This window comes from Thunnus albacares, chromosome 11, assembly GCF_914725855.1.
Source record: "Thunnus albacares chromosome 11, fThuAlb1.1, whole genome shotgun sequence".
NCBI lineage: Eukaryota > Metazoa > Chordata > Actinopteri > Scombriformes > Scombridae > Thunnus > Thunnus albacares.
The window spans coordinates 4,782,014-4,806,434 of NC_058116.1; the positions used below are offsets into that span (position 1 = coordinate 4,782,014).

Consider the following 24,421-nt stretch of genomic DNA (forward strand, 5'->3'; position numbering starts at 1 on the left):
ATTAGGTCGTAGCCCCAAAAGGATACACCATCATACTACAAAAGAAGGGGAAGAATAACAAAATAAATAAAAAGTCAATTACCTCTAAAAGAAATCCTTATATTCTCTATTTATCAATTGAGCATCTTTCACATTTAATTAAGAATTTAATACATATAAGGGAAAATTTGATAGGCAGTTAGTCAATCCTTCAAGCAAGGTATTACCAATCACCAGTGGTACATGATTAACATATTTGGCTAAATTTCCTTTCACTGCCTCTCAGGACTGCAGACAGCCTCACTAGTGGAAGAATCCTACGTATTTTAATCTGTATCTTTTATGATTTGACTTAAGTGACATGCTATTTTGTGCAGGTGACATGGTCAACCAACTTATCTGTGTAGAATTACTGAATGTGGGATTACATGGGATGTGCTTTAGGCAGATACAATGACCATTCTTTACTATAACAGAAATGTACATTATATCTTTTTGTATTCATCATGTAAGCTGATGGTGCATAATTCCTGTATTGTGTTTATTTTCCAGAGGATGAGGTTGATGGCAACCTCCCCCGTGTGCTTTTATGTGGCCACATCTACTGCACATCTTGCCTGCGGTCCATGGAATTCAGCAGTGTCATTAGGTGTCCAGAGTGTGAGGTAAAATTACCAGTGATCTTCCTCTTGAAACTTAAGAGTGTAATAACTAAAGTATTGACCAAAGAAAACTTTCATAGCTTCCCATTTGGTAGACATTTGTCATTCCCTATTTCTCATAATTTCATTACATGATATTCATTAAAGTATTTGATTGGTGATCCTTAAATTTACAAGTAAGAAGAACTTAAATAACTGTCATATTTTCACTGTGCAATCAATCATGTTCCTATGATCTGTTTTTGTCTACAGTGAAAGTCAATCTGTTACACTCAAACTAGATAAACCACCTGCGTTGCATCTCATTCAGTTTTGCTAAACAGCAAAGATCACAGTAGGACAAGAGATGTGAAGAGCTATGTTACTGTGAAAAGGGACCTGAGGCGTTTCCCCACTGCTTTAGTGGCCTTTGGGATCACACATCAGCCTGTTCAACGAGGCTTTTTATCTATTTATCTACCTATCTGTACATACAGTAAGGGCTGTGCATTGTTCTGGGATCAGGTTACGTACCAAGTACAAACCCTAGTGGGTAACCAGCTGGCCATCTATTTAATCTTGCCTGGTAAATTATCAAAAGGGGCTGTTGTCAGTTCCTGTGGTAAATATCAACACAGCCAGGTTTTTAATTCAATTCTAAGGATCAAAATGTTAAGAGGTAAGACGAAAATCAAAATAACAAAGTTCCTTCTCTGTAGGTTGAGTCAAGCCTTCCTGAAGGTGGGGTGTGTGGGCTGCAGGAAGATAGCAGAATCATTGGCCTCATCTACACTGCTAAAATGAACAAGATGAAAAGGTAAAATGTGTTTCTGAGTGTTAAGCTGAACTACACTACCGACACATGTGTAGTTTAACACATCTTTTGAGCAACTTGTGCCCCCTTCTTGTGTAATCAGATTGTGTAATACAGTTTTAAAAGACAGTCTGAGTTCACATTGTTATCTCTTTTGTGTTGTAATGAAGGAGGTACACCAGGAGGAACAAACGGTTGTCATCCACAGATATTAATGCCAATACTGAGGATGTGGAGCAGGTATGTTTGGGTAATCACATGGGTCACTAGTGGGAAATGAAAGTTGCCATGTCAGCTACAGGCATCCATTGGTACCAACCATGTCATGCTAGCTTGTCAGGAAGGGGACCAAATAACGTTCTAAAGTTAAGCTAAATTACATCCATGTCTGCACCTGTGTCTATTTTTAAGTATTAATGAATTAGAATGGAGGGTGTAGTGGCTAGAGTGTTATAGTGTCTGTGGACAACAATAATTCAAACTACAGTTTCTTGTAATGCCTTCTTCAGCCAGCTGATATTGAGAAGATTGAGAAGGCGGTGGATGAAGCCTTGGCCAGGGCTGCAGAAAACCTTGCCCAGCTGGAACACATGCACGAGGTGAACGCTGCACTAGAGCCAAAAAGGTGTACACACCTTGTAGAACATGACTGTAGACATTATCCATTTCCTTAAAAAAAGATAATTTGGTTTACAGATCAGATAACAAGAAATAAGTGAGTTGAAAATTCTTCTGAATTCTTTTCTGAGTGGTCTGCAGGACTGATGTGCAGCTGTGTTTTCATCTGCAGACTCTGACGACGGGTCTGGCAGAGCAGGTGAAAAGAGAGCGAGCTCGACTGGTGATGGAGATCAAGCAGGCTGCAGACAAGGCTGTATATGCTGTCCAAAAGTGGTACGGACATAAACCATCAAAATGTACTCGTATAGTAAGAACTGTGTAACGACATCCTGTGTTCTCCTCAAGAAAAATGTCTTGTATTATATTTTTATGTTTTCTTAGATTTTCATTATATCTAAAAATTATTAAATTCTCTTGAAAATCAAATGGAGAAATAAACAATATACAATCAAGCTTGTTATTAATAATAACAACAACAATAATAATAATAACAACAATAATAATAATCTGGCAAATGTTTCAACTATGTTGTGTTGATCAAGAACAGAGATTTCATTCTCTGTTTAGACGCCCAAGATTACAACATATCTACAGGAATGAATATTTTCTACAAACTGCAGGTGATTGTATCAAATCAAGTCAATATTTAGGGCAAGTGAGGAAGGAGACAGTTCTGTGGAACACTTTGGAATGATGACGTTTGTTGAAAGAATCAAGTTGCCATCTTGAACCTTTCCTCCCATTTCTATACATTTTTATATTTCCAGGGAGCTGTCAAATAAAGCAAACCATGAATGATTTTTAAATTGACACCATCTGTTTGAAATTCAAGTTAAGATTATTTGTATAACCCAATACACATAGTTTAATGAGTTTTACAGGCCTATGTCAACAACAGCTCCTGAATCAATCCAAGCTGTCAATCTTAGCACATGAGGGAAAACTGTTTGGATGTCAGGCTAGCTCAGAGGAAAGTATGTAAAGCAACATTTGTCTTGATGTCTGTAATTCCAATAGGAAAGATGTGCAGTTGAATCAGCTCACAAAACTGGAGGAAAAATTCTCCGCCAGCCAGTCAGAGGTGTGCCGTGTCCAGGAGAGGATGAAGGCCCTGGAGATTGCCATGCAGATGGCCAGGGAAGTACGCCGCGTCCCCTTCCTGGAGCAGTACTGCACCCTGGATAAGGTGTGCAATGTTAAGCTTCAATACAATTCAACAGATACTTACTAATAAGCACACAATGCAGATATAACAGATAATATAAAACAACAAGCAAATACTGGTAATACTGTATATGTGTGTGTGTGTGTGATAGGTTCTGGAGACTCTGCAGGCACCTGTGGATAACCAGTCCTTTGATATGAAGTGCATTACTCTAGGCTCAGGAATGAGGTTTGTCACTTTAAGCTAGTTGTTTGTTTGTATCTGCACTAACTGTGTTAGACCTTAAATATCAGTCTTTGCTCCTCTATCAGTGATGTTTCTGCCAACGTGAGCATAAATACTGTGCTCAGATTCTATACTCAGGTCCCTCTTATTACCTGATTCAGTAAAGCTTATAATGATAACAACAGAGACAGCTTAAATTGTACATTTTACCTACACTGTACTTTTTCTTTGTGCTGTAGTTGCATGAAGTTTAGGAACCTGACAAGCTTTAGTGACAGGTTTGACTGATAGTATACTTTCTGATTGAATTTGTGTGTATGTACCTTTGTGTATTTTCTAGCTGTGTTTTCCAGTCAGAGGGTCTGAACCAGAGTCTGGCATTGTCTCTGAAGATGGAAGTCAGCAACCCAAGGCAGTGAGTCCTTAAATATAGTTCACTATATTATTTGGATTGATTTGGATCTGGGGAAGAAACTTGCCATGAGGAGAGTTTCTCCCATCTGTCTCTTAAGGTTTCACCTTTAAATGCAATTGATGATGATGATGATTAATATTAGTATTGTTAAAGACATGCTGTTTCCTGTGATAGATGTTGTCTTGATTCTACCTTAAATGTCTTGTTCTACCTTAAAACTTGCTATAGATGTTTACCTTTACTTCTGAATGAAGCTTTATGGCAGTTGATTAAATTACATTTGAACGTGTTTTAGAATAAAGCAAGTTGTAAAAAGAGCTGTTATGTTAATATTCATTTTTCAAAGCAATTGAAGCACTGTTTTTGATCATTTTAAATAAGATCATGTGTATCATCACGTTGTTAACAAAGTGTCCAGTTTCATCTATCGTATTCAGTCTTTTTGTTAAGATACTCTTGGTTTTGTACAATATGTTAAATGATTTCAGGATGTTTTAAGTTGAGGTTGAAGTGCAAAAACATTGATCAGCAGGAAAATAATACTAGCAGTACTCTCTCCAGCAGTATCTGTTAATCAATATTACATTAAATAGCATGCTTGATTGCTTGATGCTTGCCTCTTGCTGTTCCATTTTGTTGTTCCAAGTTTTTCCGAGTCTCCACTCAAAGACCACCAGCCGGGCATCTCCAACAGAAATTCCCGCTGGCAACATGCAGAAGGCAGAAACAGCAGCTGTATCCCTCTGGGTCACAATAGACCCCCCAACCGGCAAAAGCAGGACCAGGAGAGCCTGGGAACTAACAGTCTATCATCACGAGAATCCTCCCCAAGCCCAAGACCTCGCCGCAGGTCCAACCTGTCTCGTCACAGCTCTGTCTCAGACCTTGGAGCCCCAGACGTTATCATTGAGGAGCTTTTAGACCAGGGACAAGAGCATGGTATGTGTGGCTTTATCATGTTTTTCCTGTTTGACTTCACTGAAATAACGTCAGTTCCAATCAGAACATTAAATTGTTATTGATGGAGACAGAAGAGAAGCCTCATCTGTTTTTGTTTAACCCTTTGAATCTATCTGCAGCTCTCCCTCCCACTGGGCCCGAGCTGGCCAATGACAAATTGAGAATCAACAGGAGAAGGAAAAATCCTTTGCCTGGCAGTAAGAGAAATGGTATGGAGAGGCTATAGTCGTATAGTTATATCATGGTTATAACCAAACAGTGATGCACCGACTCTGCAGCCCCCCTCCAGCTTTACACAGCTGTATAGGGAGTTTCAGCATTGTTTAGCTGTCCGGCTGCAACTTTATTGTTTTGGTTTACTCTCAGCAGTCTCATAGCATTGTTTTTGGCCACACCAGGCAGCTGTTTTCAGGGAAAAAGCTCTAAAAACCCACTATGCACTACCTGCTCAGCACCCAACAGCAAACAAAACCGATGGGTAGAAACTTGCTAACCTAGTTCCAGTAAGGCTTCAAACAATGACAGAACACTCTTTAAGAGTCTCTTTGAACAGACTCACTCTGTAAGGCTAGAGATGATATTAACTCCATTTTCCATTTCATACATATGCTGTTTGGTATGTGTTTGTTTGGTCCTTGTCTATAAGATAACTGATGCTTTTTCAAATGTAATTTACAGAAAGAAAACACTGACCTGTGATCATGTCTAAGGTTTTCTTAAACTTGTCTGAAAGTGGTGGTACGTCTTTAAGTATTTGTAGCAAATAAAACATGTTTGCCAGCAAATATTTTCTGACATTTTTCCTTTCACTGTTGATATATGAAAGAATAGATATTTTTGAAGACAACATTTTCCCCCATGTGTGCATTATTGCAGCCATATCTACTCACTACCACTGTTCCTTCCCCTCTCATTCTCCTTGCTCATCTCTCCTAGTCTCCCAGTGGGTGGTGGTGACACATGTTGTGAATCCCAGTCACTTCTATGTCCGCTATGTGGCTGAGAGGAGGGAAAGTGAGATCCTGTCTAAGAAGATCTACCACCAATGCTGCAGAGATAGTTGTTGCTTCTCCTCCAGTGACACAGTTGAGACTGGTGTGTGTTTGTGTGTGTGTGTGTGTGTTTGTGTGTGTGTCCTCAAAATGATGGAAAAATGAGGAGAATCTTTTTCAACAATGGGTTTAATCATATGCTTTCCAAATGGCTGGTTTAGGATCCAGACCTGGAATCATCAGGTTAAAGCAATGAAAATGTATGTTGTAAGTGGTTAAAGGCAAAGCTTTCACCTAATTAATGTTGATGTTTTGACAGGAATGTTGCCTGAATTTACTGAAACAAAATAGTTTAAAAAAATTGAGCAAATTTAGAGAAGTTAATTAGGTGTCTTAGCTCTGTATAGACAATGGATCAATTAATTGGTCTGTTTGTGCTGAAATTGATAAATAATAAAATGTTGACTAATTGCTGCTGACTTTGTTTTACTACATTAACATTATTTCACCTTTTTCTTCACACTTTTCTCCCTGGATAATGTGGAGAGTACATCACGTTGACACTCTACTCTCAGCATGGAGTGAATCATTTGTTTATCTGCTCACTTCCAGGCTCCACAGTCTTTGTAAAGTCAAAGGAGGGGCTTTGGTGCCGAGCCAGTGTGGTTGAAGTCATCCAGAATGACTGTGGGGAGGCTGTGAAAGCCTGTCCAGTCACCCAGCTGGCCAGTGTCCGAGTCTTCTTCCTCGACTATGGCCTCACTAAGACTATCACCATACAGAGGTACACAAATAAAAAGGACAGAAGTTATACGCTGCAGTGTTTACCACATGTTGAAAATGCTGCCTCACTCAGGCAAGCACAGAAGCCATTTTTAAGTGACGCGTTTTGTATGCAATCATGTCTGACCACAATCTCTCTGGAACACTAAGGGGCCATAGAAACAAACCTGCTTTCATTCTGTCAACTATCCAGAACTGTATCCTCACTGCTGCGTCACTGCCTGCTTCACAGTTAAATTAATAGCAGCCTACCTTCAGTGAGCCTGGTCAGTTTAGGCTAACGCATTGTCGCTAACTTTTCCTGCAGTTGGGGAAACAACAAATGAGACTTTTCTTGGTCTTGAGAAGCTGCAGCGTTCAACTGACACACTGTAGCCTCTACTATACATTTACTGCCAGATAGAGAACTTACTGCTAACCTTTTCCTCTACTCCGCTCACCTTCACTGTTACTTTTCTGCTGCTGGCTCTACTCTGGCCTCCAGCACCACCGTAAGGAATCTGGGAGTTATCTTTGATCAGGATATGTCCTTAAACTCACACATACAACAAATTTCAAGGATTGCCTTTTTTCATCCACGTAACATTGCAAAAATCAGGCACATCCTTCCTCAAAAAGATGCAGAAAAACTAGTCCACACTTCTAGGCTGGATTATTGCTGTTCCTTATCATGCTGCCCTAACAAGTCTCTAAAGACTCTCCAGCTGCTGCACGTGTACTGACTAAAACTAGCTCTGGTTTCCTGTGAAATCTAGAATTGAATTTAAAATCCTTCTTCTCACCAACAAAGCCCTTAATGGCGCTATCATATGTTAAAGAGCTCATAGTACCCTATTACCCCACTAGAACACTGCGCTCCCAGAATGCAGGCTTACTGGTGGTTCCTAGAGTCTCCAAAAGTAGAACGGGAGGTAGATCCTTCAGCTATCAGGATCCTCTCCTGTGGAACCATCTTCCAGTTTGGGTCTGGGAAGCAGACACCCTCTTACGTTTAAGAGTAGGCTTAAAACTTTACTTTTTGATAAAGCTTACAGTTAGGGCCGGCCCAGGCTTGCCTTAGACCAGCTTCTAGTTATGCTGCTATAAGCCTAGACTGCCGGGGAACTTCCCATGAGCTCCTCTCTCCTCCTCCTCCTCTCCATCTGTATGCGTTCATGTACCATTAATACATTTTACTAACTTGGTTTCTCCCCCAGAGTTCTTGTGCTTTCTGGTCTCACAGGTTCCTATGGACGGCCTGGTTATGGATCGTGGGCTTCCGTGGACTGTGGCTGCAGGGACCCCGTGCTGCCGTGGTCCACCCACGCTCGCTATTGTTGTTATTATTAGTCATATTTCTATTATTCTTTTTATTATTATTATTATTATTATTGTTGCTGTACTTCTGTGTCCCCCCCTCTTTCTCTCTCAACCCAACCGGTCAAGGCAGATGGCCGCCCACCTAGAGCCTGGTTCTGCTTGAGGTTTCTTCCCATTAAAGGGGAGTTTTTCCTTGCCACCGTCGCCAAATGCTTGCTCATGGAGGAATGTTGGGTCTCTTTAAACTAAAGAGTACAGTCTAGACCTGCTCTGTGTGAAAAGTGCCCTGAGACAACTTCTGTTGTGATTTGGCGCTATATAAATAAAATTGACTTGACTTGACTTGACAACTCTCTCAACCACACACTCGCTACACACACACACACACACATTACACACTGCCCTATTTCTTCAAGGAGCTATGCTACTCTTATAACAGCACCTTTCACATAGATGCCCTTTTGAAGAATGAGGAGAGGGAGGATTCTGGGATTTGATGCACTAGTCGATGACTCAAAATGATTCCATGGAAACATAGGGTGTTATCATGCTCGCACAGTGTGTGAGTGAAAATCATTAGTAGTCCATTGATATTAATGATTGTGTGAAATTTTAGCAGCGGCACATCACTGCTGCAGAATGAATATAGGGCAAACACTGATATTAACGAGCTTGAAAAAGATTAAATTTTTGAGTAAGCAGTGGTTTCTTGCACTCTCCATACTGAGCCTTATTACTAAAGTATATCAGCAAATTATCTCCAGTATGACCTCAGTTTAAAGTAATTAGTCGGCCATTGTTCTTGGCTGGCTTTGTTATAAATGCCGATTTAATCTGAGAAGTTGCACATAAATATATGTGCAGCATAAATACTTAACTGACCTGTTGTCAGTTATCTAGATTGTGAAGCTTTTTACTTATTTTAGTTGAACGCTATACAAATGTAGTTATTCAAAAACACCCTTCTCCTTCTCCCTTGTCTGACAACTTTTTCAGTGAGGACGGGGCCACCGAGTCTTCACTGAAGGCTGTGAACAATCACCTGAAGAAGATGACTGTGGACCTGGGTCACTTTGTTCCTCAGGCCATCCGATGTTCCCTCAAAGACCTCGTCCCCTATGACCTGGTAGAACTACTGAGATTCATATACTGTATATATTATAGTATCTGTGTTTGCTGAAATAATAAAAAGTTCCCTCTCTGAGGGAAGTATTAGAGAAAGCGAACATATGGTAGCCCTTAAGTTTAAAAGACAGTTGAAATGTGTGTTGAAGATTTTCAGTCATCCAGGTTATGGTATTTCCAGAAAGGCTAAATTGAGGGCAGCTGGGCTGGCTTTAGATTCTTGAAACGTTTTTCACCTCTCAGAAGCAACTAATGAAGCCTTTTGAATGAGAAGCGAAATGTTTTCTAGAATCTAAAGTCCAAGTCCAGTTGCCCCAAATTTAGGCCTTCTGAATGTTATATATTTATTGTTGATTTATTTTATTGCAAACATAGTAGCAACATTTGTAGTAGCAGCAGGATGTGTGTTTACTGTAAGTGTGTGTGTGTGTGTGTGTGTGTGTGTGTGTGTGTGTATGTGTGTGTGTGTTCAGACGAAGGGCTGGAGTAAAGAGGCACAGGTTGAATTTCAGAGTGTGGTTGGCTCTGCAGCAGTGGAGATGCGGCTGTTGGGTCAGGACAGAGACTCTTTGTTGGTGGACCTGAGGAAAGCTCCCATGGACCAGTCCAGCGATGTGCCCATCTCTGTCAGAGAATACCTTGTTTTCATTGAAGTGGCCAGGTACATGTGCATTTGCAAGTTACTAGAAAAAATTCTGACAAGCACTTTTATTACTATTGGTATTTGTCTGATGTAATTGAATTGAATTAAACTGAATCCACTTCAGCCCCACCACTGAAGTGGTTTAACTGTGGCTGTGCTTTTCCAAAATTTTAAATCCAAAAGGTTTTATTCTCCAGTGACGTTGGGCAGGAGGCCCCTGCTGTACTATCCTCCTAACTATCCCAAGATCAACACAGAGCTCAACGCTGTGGTGTCCCACATCAACAACCCTGCTGACTTCCACATCCAGCTGGTACTAAACATGCTGATAAATAAGCACACACACACATTATTTGTATAATGTAGTCAATCTAGGCTCAGATGCCAGGGACATAATTTAAATTCACAATAGAAATACACTTGTGTGCTACAAGGAATCAGGCAGTCCATAAAGCTTAACATTTTAAGGACAGTAAAACATGGTATAAAAACCTAAAACAAAAATAAATCCTTTTCTTTCTTTCTTTTCTCTATGTCTCTTCCTCCTCTTTCTCACCAGGTTGATAATATGGAGTCCTTGTTGCTCTCAGCCAAGCTTCAGGATTGTTACAATGCGACAACAGTGGCTGGAGAGGACGACCTCAGTGTTTACTGCCCTGTCATAGGACAGGCCTGTGTTGCCCGCTTTGAAGACAAGTTGTGGTACAGAGCTCAGGTCATAGGTGAGTGTGTTTGTGGATGTCACAGTTTTCAGCAATTTTACTGAACAAATGTTTTACCAGTGGGTATTGATTATTAGAGTAATGCAATATTGATTCAACCTATATCCACATCATGAAATTCTCTTCAGAATGTCTACTGGATGCTGCCTGGTTTTGTCACAGCAACAAATCAGCTAAATCAATGTTCTTCTGTTCCCTGAAGAAAAGGAACGAGGTACAACACAAGTACCGTGTGTGGCCTGACAAAAGACTCCTTTATATCACACCTCAAAGGCAGATGACCTTTGGACCTCACAGTCTCAGTTCAGTAGCCGCTCTTCACTGAGCCCACCTGTGAAGCAGACCAGTAAGGTGTTCCTCTCCTTCAGGGAACAGAAGTGAAAGTCATTTTGTTCCCTGTCAGTCAGTCCCTCGCTACAACACATATAGTATGGGACATGTATTGTATATCGGCCCCACAGACCAGCTACTGAACCAGAAACACACCTCTGGCACTCGAGTGCATCATAGACCCAGCAGACAGAACAGAATGAGCAGAGCATGAACAGAATTTGCCCCTCGCAGGGAAACAGACAAATAACTGGTCACATAAACACACACCTTGAGAGCGGTCTACTTAGGTACATCACACGCTTGCAGGACAAAATGCAACCTCCTCTGCTCCTTGGATGCAAAAGTTCAATAGCTCAAAAGCCATAGAGATAAGCTTTGGTACTGCATTCATGCTTAATGCAAACTTGAAACTATCTGAAGTGAACTGGATACAAGAGGGATGCACAGACAGAGCATCGAGGCTCGCCACCTGCTTTGCAAAGCACAAAGTACAGTCTTGTATGAAATAAACTTCATATCTACACTTGATGGGCTCAAAGGGAGTACCACAAAGAGCCTCAAGCACTGTGTCAATGCATACAGGAGTGTATTGGGCCACAAGTGTGCTAGCACATCCATTCCCAGAGGCATGTTGTGGTCTTTTTTTTAGAAAATAACAGGCAGTGGGCATTCTTCCTGGAGGCAAAGAGAAAGCATGATAAGGACACTAACAGGGCAATTCAGCCTTGGATACAGAGGAAGCCTTTGATAAAGTTCAGTGGAAATATTTTTGGAGTTGTTCAAGCAATTTCTACAGCAAAATACACATCAAGACCCAAAGAATATAATTTTGATATAGCACAAATTGCATGGTGAGTGAGGGGGATGTCACACAGCTCCCTCACAGTACCTTTTTATTGTACCAACTTTTTTTCCTTTTATTAGACAAGGATCATGCACAAAAAAACATTCATCTCAAAATGAGAAGAGATGATTTATGCCAGATTTAGCTGTTAGCTCATTTCCATGTGCGGTCCCTGGACAGGTACACACACTCTTTGTTTTTAGATAACATCTTGATCTAGCTCCTCCAACATTATTAGATTTCAAGATTTCATTACGTTATACAGAACTCCTTTTAGGTTACAGTATTGCTTCATGTAAAATATGTAAATGTACCTATTTTTATACATTTTAAAATAGTAGAGGAAGAAAGAAGAAGTCATAGGGCATATAATTCCCAAAGATGTAAAGATAAGATGTATTTAATCTTTAGATTTGCTACAGAGATTGAGACAAAAAATGAGTGCTGTGTAGGACAGCCGCTATCATTGTGGTTTGGCAAAAAGGGTACTTCACAAACTAACCAGAGATTTAGCTCACTAAAATAACCCTGGTGTATATTCTGTGTGTGTGTGTTTAGGTCATCCAGGGGGCAGGAAAGTGGAGGTGCGATATGTAGACTTTGGAAATAAGAAAATCCTCTCAGTCAGTGACCTGAGGAAGATAAAGGATGAGTTCTTTGCCCTCCCTTCCATGGTGAGAGCACAGCATTTGATTGGTCAACTGATACTTGTTTTTGGGTTAAGAAAGCTATGAGCTACACCTATTGTAGGCCTTTAAGAGTACTATTAAACTTTGACAGTCCTGGCTTCAATTCCTCATAGAAGAATCATGTTTTTTCTGCCTTTTTTTTTTCATCTTGGCTCGTGTTGAAATGTTACATTTTCTTTTCTCCAGGCAATCCACTGCTGCCTGTCAGATGTGTTTCCTCTGGACGGAGAGACCTGGGGTGATGCCTGCACCAAGAGATTCATCAGCTTGGCTCACCAGAAACTGGTCACTATTGTGGCTACAGGTACATTGTATGTGTGTGTGTCATACGCCAAGTTTGTATTTTTATTATTGCACTCACTCGTCACCAAAACCCATTGTGTGGTCTGTGTGTTTTGTTGCATTTTGTATTTTCTTCCCTGTACCCCTCCAGGAAGAGTCCCCAAGACTGAGCCTCTGCCAGTCAGACTGTTTGATGGCGGCCTGAATGGGCCAGTAGCCAATATAGCTGAGCTGCTGGTCACAGAGGGGCTGGCCTGCTTCAAAGAGAGGTGAGATTTGTCTGGAGTCTCTTTTACAACATGCGTTTCTAAGAGTTAGTGAGTAAAAGTCACCACAAGTTGCCAGGTCACCCCAGATTGTTGCATGTCATACTCTTTTTTTTCCTGTTTCTCTGCACTTGCAAACTATCCAATTAAACCAATAAATGCCAAAAATAATTTTCTTCTCCTTCCCTCCACCTCTTTCTTGTTTACTATCTCACTCTCACCTGTATTTTGACCCTTGACCCTCCTGCACAATCTCATCCAAATCCTCCTTCAATCCTGCAGACTTAAATCCAGGGATCCCAGGCCCCCTGGCGATGACCGTGCCGTATGGGATCCACCACTTGAGCTTGGTTCTGCCACGGAGGGTCTTGATGCCCCTGACCAAAACATCACTGGAGAACAGGATGAGGAGCTACTTGAGTTTATGCCTCATCTGAAGATATCTGCCAAGCTCAAAGACCTGAAGGTCAGAGTCAGCCACGTCAACTCACCCAGCAGCTTCTACGTCCAGTTCACCCAGTACGACACTCAACTGAAAAGGTCAGCAGTTAAGCAAAAATCATTTAAATAACCCAAATATTGACACAGAAAACGTTTTCTTCTTCTTCCAGTCAAGCATCAGATACGTCTTTATTTTTCCCTACCAAACCCAGTATTTACTGTCAATACCACTTTGAGAAATGCAGCCCCTACTACTAGAACTGAAACAATGAGTCTATTCATTTTCTGTCCATCTACTAATCTAATGTATCTAATTTTGACTATTGATTAATTGTGTAAGCAGTTTGTCAAATGTTTGCAGGTTAAAGAATTGCTGATCGTATTTTTTTTATATTTTTGTGAATGAAATGCCTTTTTAAATGTTGCTGTTGGACAAAGCAAGTAATTTGAGGATGTTACCCAACTGTCTTTTCCAGCATGTGTGAGCTCGTGAAGAAGGAGTGTGAGCCTATGGAGCCCCAAGACGTGGTGTGGAAGGCAGACATGTACTGTGCTGCTCACATTAATGGAGTTTGGGAGAGAGGACAGATCTGCTGTGACGTCACGTCCAGTAACATTGCTGAGGTATAAAACCTGTTTTTGTTGTTCTGAAACTAGTGATATTTGATATTTTTGTTTTGATTTCATGAAAATATGCTGGCTTGCAAATAGATTGCAGGTGAATTATTGACAGGTAGGTACCCATTATACTGTAAAAGACATTGTTTTAAAGCATCCACTAAAAAGTGGCTCGTTTGAATTAATAATAGTGACTCTGACTCTCTGCTGTCTTGTACCAGGTGATTCGCTGTGACCATGGGAACAAGGTGAAGCTGCACGTCAGCAACCTGCGGCCGCTGCCGTCCTCCTTGATAGGTTCACTGGCACTGGAGTGCACTCTCACTGACATCAGGTTACACACACACTATCACACACACTGTATTTAGTCATGCACAGAGGCACATGAACACACTGTTAATAATAAACTTCACAGTGATTAAGGAGGCAGAGTGTCGTACATGATGGAAGTAAAACGCCCACTGTGTGTGTCTACTGTGCTGCCTTTCATTTTGTAAGGTAATGACTGGAAAGTTGTAACTGCTGTCTGCTGGAATTTGCAACTGGATTGTAATTAGTTTAGACGCTTCACTCCTCCCTCACACTCTCTTTCTCCATCAGGCCAGCGGGAGGCCGATCCACCTGGACAGCCACAGCATGCGACTTCATCTCCTACTACTTAACTGGAGCCTCAGCTGTTATGACTATCAAGGTCTGGTCTTGCTTCTGTCCTTATGGCTCATTATTTCACTCATTTGACTCTTTGCTCTCCTTCATGCACCTCTTTTCTTTGTTACTGTAATTACTTACTTTCTGTGTCTGTTTCTCCTCTCTCTTTGTCCAGGAGTTGAAAGATGAGCGTCCAGTGCCCGTCACTCTGTTTTGCTCCAACAGGATGGGACAGTTTGTCAGCATTGCAGACTTTCTGGCTAGCGAGGGCCTCGCGCTCAAGGAGAGGAAGCCAGCGTCGGTGTGAGTGTGGTGTTGTGTGTGTATGTGTGTATGTGTGTTTGTGTTTGTTTGTTTCATTCAGACTATCTCTCTTCTGGTCACTAATACACAGCTCTGAATAAATTGATTGATTTTGTTGAGATTTACACTGTATTTTCATGTTATCACCATATGTTCAATAGCCAGGACTTTGTGCCAGTGGTCAGTGTCAGCCTAATGTCAGTGTTTGTTGTGTTTGTTTCTATTTTCTTGCAGGGAGACTGTCGTTCAAAAATCCAAAGAAACTGATGCAAAGTCTCCAGTAGGCGAGACACAAGCAGATGGCTCCGATGGCGAGAAAAAAAATACTCCTACTCCTCCAGCTCCTGCTATCATTCCTGTCCCCTCCCCATCCTCACTCGTCTCCACTCCCACCCCTCCAAAACCAGCTCCCCGCACCATTATGTCTGCTGAAAAGGTGAAAACACACCCACACACTCTCTGAGCAAGAAAGAAAATGCATAAAGAAGCAGCCACTTTGGCTGTCCTTTACAGGTACAGCATTTAGTCTTTGTGAATCTACTGAATTTAACTAAAACATATAGAAAAATATGGAGACGTGTATGTCAATAGATGTGATTTATAGGTAAATGAATGATCAAAGTTGTAATTGTGTATGTGTGTGTGTACAGGTGAAGACTCAGTTGTACCTTCCCCCAGAGCTGCCGTGTCTCGGTCACATCCAGATGACCATTTCTGCCATCGGAGAGGACGGCCTCATTTATGCCAGAGGACAGAATGCAGGTGCACATCACAGCTCACTGTCACGCAGCTAATGATCAGATTCACTCGCTTTTCTGAAAACTACAGTATATGCTATTATATCAACAAAGATCAAAACATAATCTGTCCATCACACAGTATTAACAATAATTTATATAGCTGCAAAAGATATAAAACATGAGAAACAGTATTTCTGATAAAAACAACTGGTAAAGACAAGATATTAATGGATCTTCACAGAACAACACAGGTTCATTTGAACTGCAAACATACAGGTGTGGTGAAACGTTTTCATTCACTTGTAAAGAACATGTGTGTCATGGCAGTCTTGAGTTTCCAGTGGAATGATTGGAGCACAAAAAGCATTCTTTTATGAATTTATTATGAGTCTTCTGAAAATGTGACTAAATCTACTGGGTCAAAAATATACAGACAGCAATGCTAATATTTGCTTAAATGTCGCTTGGTCATTTCACCTCAATCAGGCTTTTAGTAGCCTCCCTCAAGCTGCTGACAAGCTTCTGATTGAATCTTTCAACCCCTCTTGACAGAATTTGTGAAGTTCAACTAAATTCGTTGGCCTTCTGACACAGACTTGTTCCTCTGCACAGTCCACATGTTCTCAGTGGGGTTTAAGTCAGGACTTTGGGACAGCCATTCTAAAACCCAAATTCTAGCCTGATTCAGCCATTGCTTTACTATTTTTGATGTGTGTTTGGGGTCATTGTGCTATTGGAAGACCCAACTGCGTCCAAGATCCAACCTTCTGGCTGGTGATTTTAGGTTTTCCTGAAGAATTTGGAGGTGATCCTCCTCCTTCATCATTCCATTTACTTTCTGTAAATCACCCAGAGCATAATACCACCACCACCATGCTTGACGGAAGGTATGGTGCCATGCCACAAAGCAAATTTGATTGAGACAACTTTCTACATCACAGAAATTGATCATTCAAGTTGCTGTATGTACTGTATATTTTTAACTCAGCATATTTTGTCATGTTTCCAAAAGAAATGTAATAAATTTATTAAGGAACCAAAATGTATGAAGGTTCCAATCATTCCATCACAGAAAAATAAGAGTTGTAGAAATCATTGGAAACTCAAGATTGCCATGACGTACATGTTCTTTACTTTTGTCCACAACTGTGTTAGTGAAACAGAAAATAAAATAAAAAAGTGTGTCTTTATTATCTTGACTCTGATGCTGTTACTATTCATAAAGGAAAACAGTGGATGAAACTAGACTCTAAGTAAATGCTGTCTATGTGTGTGTGTCAGAGTGTCAGTTGGAGCAGCTGAGGGAGAGGATTCAGCAGAGCATGAAGACACTTCCCAGACAGAAGCCATACACCTGGAAGTTCGTCCAGGGCTGTGCCGTCATCGGACCTGATATGTTGTGGTACAGAGGGCAGCTGCTGGAGTTGCTGGGAGGACACGTCAAGGTCAGGAACACACACACACACACACACACCCAAGAGATGTTGATACCTAACACGGCTTAACTGTTAACATGCAGCAAATTAAAAGCTCTTCCTTGCTGGAACAGTAATATGATATCTGTAATACGTCTTTATTGTTTATGTTTGTGTGTACAGGTACAATATGTGGACTACGGTCTGGTGGAGAATATCCCAGTGGTCCATGTTTACCCCACGCTGCTGTGTGACGATGTTCCTCAGCTCTGTATGCCCTGCCAGCTGCACCGCATCAACCCTGTAAGACTCTGTGTGTGTGTGTGTGTGTGTGTGTGTGTGTCAGTATATCCACAATTTCTGAAAAAGTCTTGTATTAAAAAAAAAAAAAAATCTAAACTCAAAGGTCCATGTACTAGCTTTTTAGAGCTTTCAGTCACATCTCATGGTCTTCTCCAGTGAATAGAGCCAAAGTTTTATTTTTTTATTTATTTACTTTTTTGATATTCTCTAATATTGAATCTTGAAAAATATTCACTCATTTATTCATTTGTACATTTTTATAGACGAGTAAATAGCATGAACCAACATTTACATCGTAACTTGTTTACGATGCTCATCCCAAGATGGAACTTTAAAAAACACAAAATTCAGTAAGAAAATACACCAAAGACACAAATATAACACAATATTCTTTTTGCTTTATTGAAACATTAGAATGTAGTTTTAATTTATTTTTAATCCATCAATGTTAAAATGATCAGAATTAAGCACTAAAAAGGTTTATAGCTATTCCACACTCCATACACAACATACAGCTGTTATCATCTGTGTTCAGAATGATTACATTTGGGACACACTATTGGCGTACGGTCTGTGTGCTCATTTTGCACATGGCTTCATGGGGTGAGAAGAGAAGAGGATTGTTCTAATTATAAACGTTTTATTGACGTAGTGCCATAGGTTCCTCATTTTCTCTGGTTCATAATAAACCCTCTTCTCATCTTTTCTCATTTTCTCTCATTTCTTCTCTGTCTCTTCAGGTTGGTGGTAGGTGGCAGCAGGATGCAGTAGCGCTGCTAAGGGAGATGTTGTTGAGCCGCTGTGTGGACATGCAAGTCGTGGTAAAGTTACACTGTGAATACATTGTGGTATCACACCTGAATCAATATACCATAAACATTGTAAATATGGTATATAACAAAACTTAGTACACCCCTGGTCAATATCACTGAAATGTTAAGTAATTGCAAATCCTGTTCATTTAACACAATTTATTTGTTTTTAGACAAAACTCAAGAATAATTAAGCCAATTAATAATAAAAAACAGAATGTTTGACTAATTAAACTATAATGAAAGGTCCGTATTTAAGAACAAACTGCAACAAAAGTCAGCACACCCTTCATCAGTGAGACTCCATTCTACTGTAGCTCTCGATGGCATAATGTACTCAAGCTCAAGGTACTGAACTAGCTCTTTCAATCCCTCGCCCTCTAATACATTGATTGGAAGTATATCAGTCTCAATCATTCAGTACATCAACTGGGTAAAATGATACCACGTTGAATAATTTAACATTTTAATGATATTGCACAGGGGTGTACTCAGTTTTGTGACACATTATATATATATACACAAGCTTTGGTGTTTTACACATGAACTACTTCAAATCTGGTGATTTTGGCTACAATCATATTATCCACCAGTTGTTGATACCTGTGCACAGCATCGACTAGTGGTTTTATAGTTGACTATTCGACCAGTGGCATAGCTGGTGACCAGGCGACCCCTAATATGTTTGTTTTTTTTAATGTGTGTGTGTGGTAGGAGCTGCCGACTGACCCAAGGGGACCGCTCACTGTTGAGATCTTTCTGGATGGGCTGAGTCTCAGCAGGATCCTGTGTCAGCATGAACACGCCTCCATGGACAGGACTGCCATAGCACAGAAGGTGTGTAGGGGTGTGTGTGTATGTGTGTATATGTGTGTGTTTTGGTTTCAGAGTCAGAAAAAATGTAGCGGTGCTGCTGTAATTGACTCAATCAACCTGTGTTTCTCTGCAGGGACACTCGGTGCTGCCTGTTGCCCCCTTCCTGGATGACTGGGACATTGACACTGAGGTACTGTAGTTTAATTATTTGAACCATATTATCAGCTATAATTAAAAACCATAACATTTTATAGTTGCACCATGTATCATCATTATCAACATCAATCATAAAGTGGTAATATGTATATTGAGTCAAATAACTAATGTAAATGAGGGCAGACCCAATTCTGCATCTCTCTACATAGACAGTATAAAGTCTCACTGTTAACAAATAAAAACCAATAAAGTAAATCATGTAAATCCAGGGAATCATAAAAGCAGGGTGATGGGGATACATAACAGTTAAAATCATCCTGGATGACGCTGCTGGAGGTGAATATGATTGATATATGGCCCCGGGGTGAAATATTTCAGGTGGTGAGTTTCATCTTTACTACATATGCACACATTGCAGGCTGAGTAAATCTATGCTGATGTTGTGTCTCAAGGGTCTGAGGGACCCAGAGGAGCCAATGCTGGGGCCCTTTATCTACCCAAACCTGCCTCAGGAGGGAGAGCAGTTCCAGGTCAGGGTCAAGCACCTGTGGACGCCAAACGAGGTAGTTACTGACCACAGATTGCTCTGTATGAGAAAAATCTGATAGGTATGCTGTAGAACCGTGAACTAACCAGATGTGTTTTTAAGACAGGATGCTGTTAAAACAATTTGAGGTGAACTTGATCCCCAAAAGAAAAAAATGAATCAAATGAAGAGAGATGTCGTCCCCTCGTCTCTCTAATGGCAGGGTTGCACAGCTCTGACCATGAAATGCAGTTGTAGAGCCCAGAAGCCCTGCCCCGCTGCTGCGGAGCAACTCACTGTTCACTTGTTTATTCCAAGTTTATTAATATTAAACGTCGTGTGTCCAAACTGCACCAAAGTGCACTCCCTTGTGTCCCCAGCAATACACACACCAAGTATGAAGTAGATCGGATGAAAGGTTCTCAAGATATGCGAAGGACAAACATACATACAGAGACTCCTTTCTTTATATATAGAGAGAAAATGTTTAATACAGGTTCAATTCCTATGTTAGCTAATAAAACCAGCTCAGTGTATAAATAAGTTAAGCTGAACTGATACTTTTAAGACAGTGGTGGTATTACAAGTGTCAGTAAAATGCTAAATGCTTTTGTCTATAAAATATTAGTGTGTGTGTGTGTGTCCTGCAGTTGTTCCTGTGGCCTTTGGAGGGGACAGCTGATGTGGAGGTGGATGGAGAGACTCTGGATGAGGCTTTGGCCAGAATTAATGCAAACATTGACAGTCTGTCACGACTCACCAACTTCCCACAGGGTAACATTTCACTCTACTCACTGCCTGTGTTTCCAGCCATGGAAAAAATGTACTTAGCTGCTGTCATATCAGCATATGACTGGCCTCACATTTATTAAAAAAGGTCAATGAGTAAGAAACTAATTTCAGCTCATTTAAAATGTATGTACATTTGAATTTTACTCACTAAAGAAATTAAGAAGTTAAATGTGTTTGGAAACAGATGTTCTCTCACAGTATTATGATATTACGTGACAATACTTGTTATGAAGTCAGGCTCGCCATCACGTTACATTTTGAAATATCTGATGTGCTGCTGTCACTTTGAGCAGCCAGCTGTATTTTGAGACAACAGCAGATCCTCACTGGTGTCACAGATGTTTCTGTGTAGAGTCCATTGAAGTGGACTGACCTAACTCTGCTTTGTGGTTTGCAGGCGGTCCATGTCTGGCAGAGTACAGTGATGGGAAGTACTACCGGGCCAAGCTGATGAAATTCACCAGTGTGGAGCCCATCATGATCCTGGTCCAACATGTAGACTTTGGCTCCGATGACACTCTTCCCACCAGCAAGTATGAACTTCACACACTGCAGGAGGACAGTTTTACTTAAATAATTCAGCTCCAGTAAGAACTTCATTTCAAAACTAGAAAAATGTCCAAAAAAAGAGTACAAGACAGGAGGAGAGCTTTGAAAGCCAGACACTTGTGACAAATCACTGAAAACATACACTCCTCTAAGTGTAACGCCTTGGACAGACAGCCTGCATGAAGCTCAGCAGTGTGTGAATGTTGCTGAACTGCTGGCTTTCTTTCTGACAGCATGGTGGGTCTAGCTGGGGATACGTCTGTGTCAGCCACATACACTCCTCATACAGGACGGGTTTTTTATTGATAACATTAATCATTCCACCAGTTAAACCTCCACTGTCACAGGTCCTAGTGAAGAAAATCCATCCAGACGACACCAAGTTCCCCAAACGAGTCAGACACACTCCGACAAACAAACCTCCAAACTGTCAGGAGGGAAACTGACAACAAATAAGGAAAGTAACACCAGATCTCCACCTGGAAGCAGGTGAAACAACTGGCAGGAGCACCGGATTAAACTAATATCACGGAAAACGACAGGAGTCATGAAAAGAAGCTCTGTGTGTCACCAACTCTCCGTGCTGGAGTTCCCTGCCAGAGAGGAGTATAAGACCGTATTCAGACCAAATCAGGCGATGCGGTGCACCCCCACAGAGTTGTGTGAAACAAGGGATAATCAAAAAAGTGGGCGTTTATCCCATACTTTCACTTTGTATCGGGTGATTCTTCACCTCCACATTGTGCGTTAAAACCATTTAAAGCACAAGTACAAGTTGATTATCCCACTTATACCATGGTTGTTTGGCTACAATATAAAATTAAGCATTTGCAAATTTTTGGAGAAAGTTTTGCACTCAAAATCGAAAGGTTATGAAGCAAGAGCTTACTGTTGTCATGACAACTTGTCACACTGTACTTGCTGCCAGCGTGAACCGAGGCTTTGGAGTATGTCTCCAAAGCAATGTTCTTATTGTTTTTAGTAGAGAAAGTCTCTCAGTATATCAGCTGCCCATTTTGTTGCCTTTTTCATATTAATCTCATCCTCCTCTTCTTCTATCATTTTAAACCTGCAGTGTGGAACTTTTACATATAAATTAACATCTGTTACATTCAAGCCTTTGCCAAACAAGTTCACACAGTGCTGATAAGCCTATCACCACCAGATAAATCTCTGTGTTTCACAGTATATGGAGTTTTTAAATCTCACATTGGGGGCAACATTCCTGCGCTGGCCGTTTGGCCGTTAATCATGCGGCTCTTCTAGACTTCCTAAATGTTATCATACCAGATGGATCAAATTCTGATAGTGAAACAGGTCGTTTCGTGGGAGTTGTGTGACGCTAAAAACAATTTATCCACCATTTTACAGCTGTAACAGTGGGTTATGGCTGGACACACTGTGCTCTTTGATGTTGCTATGGTTACAGGTTGGGTAGCGGATTAATTTAGAATGGTAATTAAACTTGAGCCAAACTATGTGTACATTAAACAGTTTTAATGTACACCTGCCAGCCATTCAGAGAAGAGGATTCACCCAGACCATGGTGTGATCAGAAAACATCACAAAACATCTTATTCCTCATTCACCAGCTTTCTCACTGCTACTGCTCGCTCTCTTCATTAACTCTCTAGCTTGCTCGACCACTGCTGCTCTCTCTCTCTTTTTCTCTCATATTTTTTAAAATGAGTCGGGAAGGCGACAGCAAAGTCTAACTTTACTTTTAACGTTATCCAGCAAAGAGAAATGTCCTCCACTCTTCCTAGTAACGTCCTCATCCTCCCTCATGGCAGGGTTTGACAGCTCTGATCAGTCTGATCACCGGCTGTGATTGGCCAGCGCAGCATGACGTCAGGTTGCATTTCTCCAAAAGTTGATTCTGGTTTAACTTTCTCTTTAAACGCACCACACCCATTGAAATGAATTGTAGGACTGGCGTTTTCGCCAGTGACTTGGTGTGAATTCAGCCTCATGTTGTTCTGGTTCTGTCACTTCCTGTCAGGCTGCGTCAGATGCCTGCCGAGCTGCTGCGGTTTCCGTCGCGGGCGCTCAAGGTTCGTGTTGCGGGCTTTAAGGCTCCCAGCGTCAACAGGCAGGAAGACGTGCTGCCCTACAGCCCCGGCTGGAGCGTGAAGGCTGCCATGGACATGATCGACTTGTTACACAGCAACATCACAGCCTCTGTTGTGGTACGAAACACAAAGAGCCCTTATGATGTTGACTGATGTTCATTTAGATCTGACGTATAAGTGTCATTTGATTCAGTATATCATAAATATAACAGTAATATGGAATTGTTATTAGGATTATTAGTACTGTTCCTTCTTATTATTTATTACACATTTTCTTTGCTGAGCTATAAAAATAAAAAAGCGTCTTTAGTGCAGTTTGCAGTCTAACCTCTGGTTGTCACACAGACCTTTCACCAAGCATGAGACATTGATTCAGTATTGAACTAGTGTCCTGTGTCCTGGCTGTCCATTCAGGCCCAGAAACCAGAGCTCACAGTGCTGCTGTACAACGAGGATGGAAAGTTGGTCCATCTGCCTCTGGTGAGAAGCGGCCTGGCAGAGCTGGAGTAAAGCCCAGCAGAGACTGACTCTCAACCCGCTGGGTACAGTTCATGTACGTTCATGTACAGCTTAATTTCAAACACGGTAACACAAATTTAACCACAGCACTTTTCAAAATGTGGATTTCTCTGAACTTTGTTCTTTAACTGCAAGTCTGACTGTTAAGTTCAGATCACATCTGTAACGATCACATCAATGTACGTCCTCCGATTTGTCACTTGTCATAAAAAAATCACTGTCCATACATTACATGCATCATGAGTAGACGGCATCATATTAACAGCTGAATTCAGATCACATTAGCTTGACTGAATCTATATCTGACTGAAAAAGTATGTTGAGAAAGTTAGTTAAGTTTAAGTTATATATGAAGTAAAAATGGCAAACATTCATTTGCAGCTTCTCCAATGTGAGGATTTGCTGCTTTTCTAAATAAAATGTAAATAAACTTGTTATTCATGCTTTTGTTCATAAGTTCTTCCCTTCATCTCTCTCCAGGTTAACTTGCTGACGTCCTGTTCTGTGATCATCTTGAGTTCTTTCTTGTGCTGCTTAACTGCTGTTCTTAGTTTTTAGATTTTCCAGAAATGTTGCACTTGTCTTTGTTAGTTTTTCTGTGGAGCAGTGAATTGTTTTAAGTTTGGCTGTTGTGTTTGAGTGAGCTCTGTTGAATAAGCACTTTGTTTTCTACTCATTTAAGTCATTTGAGTCATGTAAGACAGACTCGTCTGTATGAAGGTTACAGATTAAAGTCTTCAATCGCTGTCCAACTTTTCTTCTGCTTTCTTTGAGTACTTGAAGCTTTTCTCAGGAACATGTTCACACCAGGAGGAACCTGAACAGCTAACAATGATGATTCAGGATTCTCAATAAAAGATAACATTTATTTTACAAAAATATAAAGTCAGCTAAGAAAATAAATATCTATTTA

At 40.8% G+C, this 24,421-nt stretch overlaps 1 protein-coding gene across 6 annotated transcripts in view; it reads left to right on the forward strand.

Moving 5' to 3' along the window:
• Positions 1-24,257, forward strand: part of rnf17 (ring finger protein 17) — a 26,562-nt gene extending 2,305 nt beyond the window's left edge. For 4 of the 6 annotated variants that reach the window (XM_044366502.1, XM_044366496.1, XM_044366498.1 and 1 more), the window contains 37 exons: positions 532-644; positions 1,340-1,437; positions 1,605-1,674; positions 1,944-2,033; positions 2,225-2,328; positions 3,073-3,241; positions 3,372-3,448; positions 3,786-3,860; positions 4,507-4,799; positions 4,940-5,029; positions 5,757-5,915; positions 6,425-6,596; positions 8,891-9,020; positions 9,493-9,680; positions 9,846-9,975; positions 10,222-10,384; positions 12,120-12,235; positions 12,437-12,554; positions 12,684-12,801; positions 13,081-13,338; positions 13,716-13,863; positions 14,079-14,191; positions 14,458-14,548; positions 14,681-14,808; positions 15,043-15,244; positions 15,459-15,570; positions 16,830-16,993; positions 17,147-17,266; positions 18,007-18,087; positions 18,793-18,915; positions 19,025-19,084; positions 19,503-19,613; positions 20,227-20,350; positions 20,766-20,901; positions 22,920-23,106; positions 23,404-23,542; positions 23,989-24,257. In XM_044366502.1, coding sequence (XP_044222437.1) covers positions 532-644; positions 1,340-1,437; positions 1,605-1,674; positions 1,944-2,033; positions 2,225-2,328; positions 3,073-3,241; positions 3,372-3,448; positions 3,786-3,860; positions 4,507-4,799; positions 4,940-5,029; positions 5,757-5,915; positions 6,425-6,596; positions 8,891-9,020; positions 9,493-9,680; positions 9,846-9,975; positions 10,222-10,384; positions 12,120-12,235; positions 12,437-12,554; positions 12,684-12,801; positions 13,081-13,338; positions 13,716-13,863; positions 14,079-14,191; positions 14,458-14,548; positions 14,681-14,808; positions 15,043-15,244; positions 15,459-15,570; positions 16,830-16,993; positions 17,147-17,266; positions 18,007-18,087; positions 18,793-18,915; positions 19,025-19,084; positions 19,503-19,613; positions 20,227-20,350; positions 20,766-20,901; positions 22,920-23,106; positions 23,404-23,499 — 4,727 coding nt within the window. In that variant the 3' untranslated portion in view covers positions 23,500-23,542; positions 23,989-24,257. The remainder of the gene's footprint in view (positions 1-531; positions 645-1,339; positions 1,438-1,604; positions 1,675-1,943; positions 2,034-2,224; positions 2,329-3,072; positions 3,242-3,371; positions 3,449-3,785; positions 3,861-4,506; positions 4,800-4,939; positions 5,030-5,756; positions 5,916-6,424; positions 6,597-8,890; positions 9,021-9,492; positions 9,681-9,845; positions 9,976-10,221; positions 10,385-12,119; positions 12,236-12,436; positions 12,555-12,683; positions 12,802-13,080; positions 13,339-13,715; positions 13,864-14,078; positions 14,192-14,457; positions 14,549-14,680; positions 14,809-15,042; positions 15,245-15,458; positions 15,571-16,829; positions 16,994-17,146; positions 17,267-18,006; positions 18,088-18,792; positions 18,916-19,024; positions 19,085-19,502; positions 19,614-20,226; positions 20,351-20,765; positions 20,902-22,919; positions 23,107-23,403; positions 23,543-23,988) is intronic. The other 2 variants (XM_044366497.1, XM_044366500.1) reach the window with 2 other exon arrangements.
• Positions 24,258-24,421: the final 164 nt, after the last annotated feature.